This window comes from Anarrhichthys ocellatus, unplaced genomic scaffold, assembly GCF_004355925.1.
Source record: "Anarrhichthys ocellatus isolate YVR2014 unplaced genomic scaffold, GSC_Weel_1.0 scaffold16, whole genome shotgun sequence".
Taxonomy (NCBI): domain Eukaryota; kingdom Metazoa; phylum Chordata; class Actinopteri; order Perciformes; family Anarhichadidae; genus Anarrhichthys; species Anarrhichthys ocellatus.
This window is the reverse complement of record NW_022280046.1, coordinates 3,664,225-3,669,375: the sequence shown is the minus strand read 5'-3', so window position 1 is coordinate 3,669,375 and position 5,151 is coordinate 3,664,225. Positions and strand designations below refer to the sequence as shown.

Here is a 5,151-nt window from a genome sequence, read left to right as displayed (position 1 = left end):
TGTGTGTGTGTGTGTGTGTGTGTGTGTGTGTGTGTGTGTGTGTGTGTCTTGCCTTTTAAAGAGGTGTTTTTGCAGTTTGTATTCAAAAAGATGGTCCACTTTACCAAATGCACGGAGTGACACAATTATCTTTTCTTTTTCACTTCTATCCTGCTCCTGTTTTTTCTCTTTTTTTAAATAAGAAGGCTTCTATTGATGTCTCTTCTATTGAATGAAAGGCGCTGGAATAAATGTATGACCAGAGTGACCAGAAATAGAACATGAAGAGTCAGCTTGAAGGAGTGTTTGTGTGTGGGCGACATCGCTGCGTGCGGTCTCACAGGACTGTAATAAAAGAGCAGAATATCTCAACAAAAAAACAATAGTAACATGCTAAAGACAAGTTTTGGCACTTTGTCTCTCTTGGCCTGTGATTGGCAGCAACTAAAAGCACACGGTAGCATGGCAATAGCTCCTAGCAGCAAGCAACTCTTTCAACCAATTACCATATGGGTGAAGGCTGGGAGGAGTTTGTTATGTCATAATGCAGTGGGTCCAATTGGCCAGTGAGTTCTGTGCCGAAGCATGACGGCAAGGTTTCTTTTCCAGGTGTTCAGTTGTCATTGTCACTTCCTGTTGTTGTCGATACAGTTTTGGTTGAGGAAGTGTATGTATATTGATCTACCGATTTATCAAAGTAATAATCTGCCTTCATCTAAGAGGTAAGAACCTGTAAAGCTGTTGGACTGAAGAAAAAAAAAATAATTTAGTCTTCAAACTGTTAATGTTCCATTTCCCATAGTCTCATATCAGCCTTCAAATATGACAAATTACTCCTCTGCTTCCTTTTTTCCTTACTTCAGCAATTATTCTTTGCTCTTCCTCTTTCGCTCCCTCGTCTCCCTCTCTTCTCACAACCCCCCTTTACCTTCATGCCATAACTTCTCTCTTCCTCTGCTTCTCTCTCTCTCTCTCTCTCTCTCTCTCTCTCTCTCTCTCTCTCTCTCTCAGCTGCTCCTCCCAGCTGTTTAATCACACATGGCTCATGCCTAAAAAAAGTGAGGGAGGGAGGGGACAAATGGGAGGAGAGACAGAGCGCAAAAGAAAGAGTGGGTGAGAGAGAGAGAGAGACAGAGAGAATGCGAGCAGCGGGCCGAGTGTGAGGCACATGGCCAGTGACTGAGAGATCTTTGCCTCCCCTCAGTGTGAGCTCCTTCTCCCACTGTCTCCCTCGCTCTGGTTGGATTACTGCTGAGGAAGGACCTCGTCTGGATACTCCTCTCTTCCCTCACTCCTCTCCTCTCTGCCTCCCTCAGTCTCTCGCTGAAGGGACCCCGGGCTCTCAAGTCTTCCCAGATTCTCACGTCTCTTTCTCCTTTTGCCCCCCCCCCCCCCTCCCCTCTCCCCTGCTTCCCCCTCAGGATGTCGTGTGAGGAGGCTCAGCTCCACAAAGAGAGGCTGCAGGCCTTGGCGGTAAGTCAGAGTGCATTTTTAAAAACTGTGTGCTTTTTGGGGGGTTTTTTTGCTTCTTTATATTTCTTTGACCTTCCATCTGTTTGTTTTTTTGCTGTCTGTTTGTCTGCGAGTGCTTTCGTAGCTCACCGTCTCACCTCGACTTCATCTCTGTCTGTCATTCACAGTACAATATCATGCAGAACTGTCTGGCACCTCCTGAAACTCTGTTAGTCCCTCTCTGCCTCTTTCATTAGTTCCCATGCTCTGCCAGGCTCTCTCTGAACTAGTCACATTGTTCATTCATGTTCCATTCACAAAGTGATCTGTGTTTCGTCTCTTCGCTCCATACCAAAGTTCAAGTTTATTGAACGTTGCCTGATGAACTCCTGTGACGTAAACGGTAGAGGTGCCGCACATCACGGTGACCCCATGGCTGCTAATTAAGTGTGGAGCAGCGGCGGTCTGTCCTGGTGTTTTTATAATGGTTATGAAGCCAATCACCTTTAACAGATGAACCTAAACATGAACTGGAGATAAATTAACTCTCTGTGTTACGCATTCCACAAGTTAGCTGGTGGTCACCTACCTTAGCTTCTGTGGTGGGACGCTAAATGCTAACCAATGTGACAAAAGCTTCTTTTTTTGATCACAATTGCATCATTGCAGTTTTTTAATGGTTTGATTAAAAATAATTAATAAGCTCAAAGTGTTGGGAGCACTACTTCATGACATCATAACCCCCGACATCCATTTTTGTCACACAAAACAAAGTGATATTCGTTGCACCGATTGTAATGTGCCTTGCTTCTTCACTCTCCCTTGTGCCCTACACTGCTGCTGTGTTTGTCTCGCTGCTCTTGTCCGTTTTTATCTTTCATCCATGTCTTTTTTTGGGTGAACCAACTCTGAGGAAAGTTGGTGGAAAATCAGCTCTGTTTTTTTACTTTTTTTTTTTCTTTTTGGTGAGATGTCTGAGGTTTTTTAGGTGTTCGCACTTTCCAAGGTAGCATGATCTCAGCCGCGAGGCGGTCCAGAATACGTTCGGATGCTCGCCGTCATGTTTCACGATCACGGAGGCATTCGTTGAAGTGCTTGGCTCGCTGCTGATAGGACTTCACAGCAACAGTTAGACCTGGATTCTCTGCCTGGGACTAAATTTGGCGCCAGCGAGCTACCACAGCATACCACACACACACACACACACACACACACACACACACACACACACACACATTCATACACACAAGTGGGGTGAACAGCAGCACCAGCAGCAGATGGAGAAACTATTTTGGCCACGTCGAAACATGGCAGCCATACCAGGCTGCATGTGCTTAAACCAGTCAGGCACTTAAGTAAAGAAACAGAGTGGGAAGCTTCTGACAGTTGTGAGCACAGACGAACAAGCGTTTCTGTTTCTTGCATCATTCTTGCATGTGTATTGGATCAAACACTGGAAAAATATTCGATTACGGTATCGTGTAAATGGGTTTTGGTTCGGTGCACGAAGCCAAAAATAACAACAAACATTGCAGAATATTCTGGCGGCAGCTGTCGTGACGTTACGGAGAACGTTTCTATCTAGTCTAATTCTATCCTGAAGTACAATCAGAGGTCCTACTGGAAGTGCCAAGAGTCAAAAGTAAAAGTTTGTCTCCCTCAAATGAGCGTCTGCCTCGTCTCAGCTCTGTGTGTGTGTGTCTGTACACTATATCAAAGACAATAAGGGGCACTAATAGCCTTCAAGCCCTACCGGGGCACTTAAATAGAGAAGGGTTACTATTACACTAATAGTACTAACAACCCTCTAAGCGCTCTGTAAGCCACAGACTCAGCCAAACAGCGCAGGTCCAGTGTAAATACAGGAGCCCGACAACGTTTTCCAGAGCATCTCGCAGGGAAGGGGAAGAATCTTGTAAAACCTCTTTCGACTGCCAATCAAAAGCAAGCGTTTCCTAATCCGGCGGCAGCTTCAGCGCACCAGAAACACTGGATTCAAGTCGTTAAAACTAGTTTATATGGTCCTCCACAGGCAATATTTATGAAATAATGTTTTCCTTGTCTGACTGTCTGTTCTGAATAAGTATTACTAAACCCCTGTAGAGAGGTGTACAGTACACACACACACACACGCGCGCGCGCTCTCACACACTGTGTCGGGCCCGCAGCTGACATGCTAATGATTTCATCAATAATTAATACTCCGAGACCTCATCAATACTTCAGCAGATCTCGGGGCCAAATTGGAAGCTTCCGCTAAAATCCAGAGCCAAGTGTTGGACATTTCATCTCTGTATCTGAGGCGCCTGAACACACAACTGCTGAATCTGACACTGTTTTTAATTAACAAGTCATTTTGGACTATGATGGTTTGAGTGTCTTTGCCAGGCTTCATCTATTGAACCGGATCAGATGAAAATCACCGTCAGGTAGCAGATAGTCGTCATTGTAATGTTATTTGTGACAAAGACCGGTCTGTTTGCTGTGTGGCTCATCAATAAGGCATGCCCGTAATGGCTGTGAATCAGCTTCTTTTTTTTTTTTTTTTTTTAAGCTTAGCAAAATGACGACATACCTATCTGCTCAATCACAGCAGACAGTGTTTACAGAAAGTCCTCTTTACAATTGCTCTAAGCACATTCAAAAATTACTACTTTCAGACTGTCTGTCCGTCTATAGTTCCTATATTCCTATATATGTGACTTTCTTTCTGTAAGCACATTTCTATTTCATATGAATTATTGAAGGTGCAAGAGTGCAACGAACCCTGTGTGGCATCTTTCCGCTTCTGCACAGTTCAATTACAGTTGGTTCACTGCTGCACTTTCTTCCCATCATATCTTGTGTTAAACTTAACTAAACTAAATGTAACATGGCGGAGATGGCTTTCTTTTTTGAGTTCGGGGGTGAGAGTTTATGCCATCCGAACTGAATTATTTTTTTAATCACTAATTGATTTGTTTTCTACATAATAAGATGAATCAGAGTGTTAAATTCGGTACAACAAAGGGTTTTAATCGAAGAGTTGATCAGCGAATCGGCACATTTTGTCCGCAACACTTGCAAACAGACAAAGATTCCCACAGTCTGATAGTGATTACGGCCTCGTCAGCCGCCAGCGGTGCTGGTTTCCATGGTTGCTAATTGGCCAGATTAGGGAACAGTTTGTGATGTCATGTTGTTAACTTCAGACCTGTAATTGGTGTATTATTAACATGTAATTATAGCAGTCGGATGGAGTGCAGCCTGGTCAGGACCCCCCAAAAAAACAGATTACGTGTGTGTGTGCGCGCATGTATGTTTATGTCTGTGTGTGTTCACCAAAACCCTGCGTGTGGTTTTGAGACCAGCCAATGAATGCTGAGTGCTTCGGCTTTCTAATTAGCTGTTGCTCATGTGGCAAAATACATACACAAGTGTGTGTGTGTGTGTGTGTGTGTGTGTGTGTGTGTGTGTGTGCGCGTGTGTGTGTGTGTGTCTTCGCATGCACCCATTCACTGACTTCTCTGTAGTGTCTGTGACATGTATACACAGATGACCTCAGCCCTTTGGACTCTCGGCTAACCCTACAAAACACACACACACACACACACACACACACACACACACGAGGCCGCAGATCGTCTGTGGCCAAGTCTGAGAGGAATTAGGAAGTGGTGCATGAGGATTGATATAATAGTGCTGTGTGTGTGTGTGTGTGTGTGTGTGTGTGTGTGTGTG

At 44.5% G+C, this 5,151-nt stretch overlaps 1 protein-coding gene across 3 annotated transcripts in view; it reads left to right on the top strand.

The window, feature by feature from the left end:
* palm2akap2 (PALM2 and AKAP2 fusion) overlaps positions 1–5,151 on the top strand; it is a 72,271-nt gene that overhangs the window by 6,888 nt on the left and 60,232 nt on the right. For all 3 annotated transcript variants that reach the window (XM_031855400.1, XM_031855399.1, XM_031855398.1), the window contains exon 2: positions 1,401–1,452. In XM_031855400.1, the coding sequence (XP_031711260.1) occupies positions 1,401–1,452 (52 nt within the window). The remainder of the gene's footprint in view (positions 1–1,400; positions 1,453–5,151) is intronic.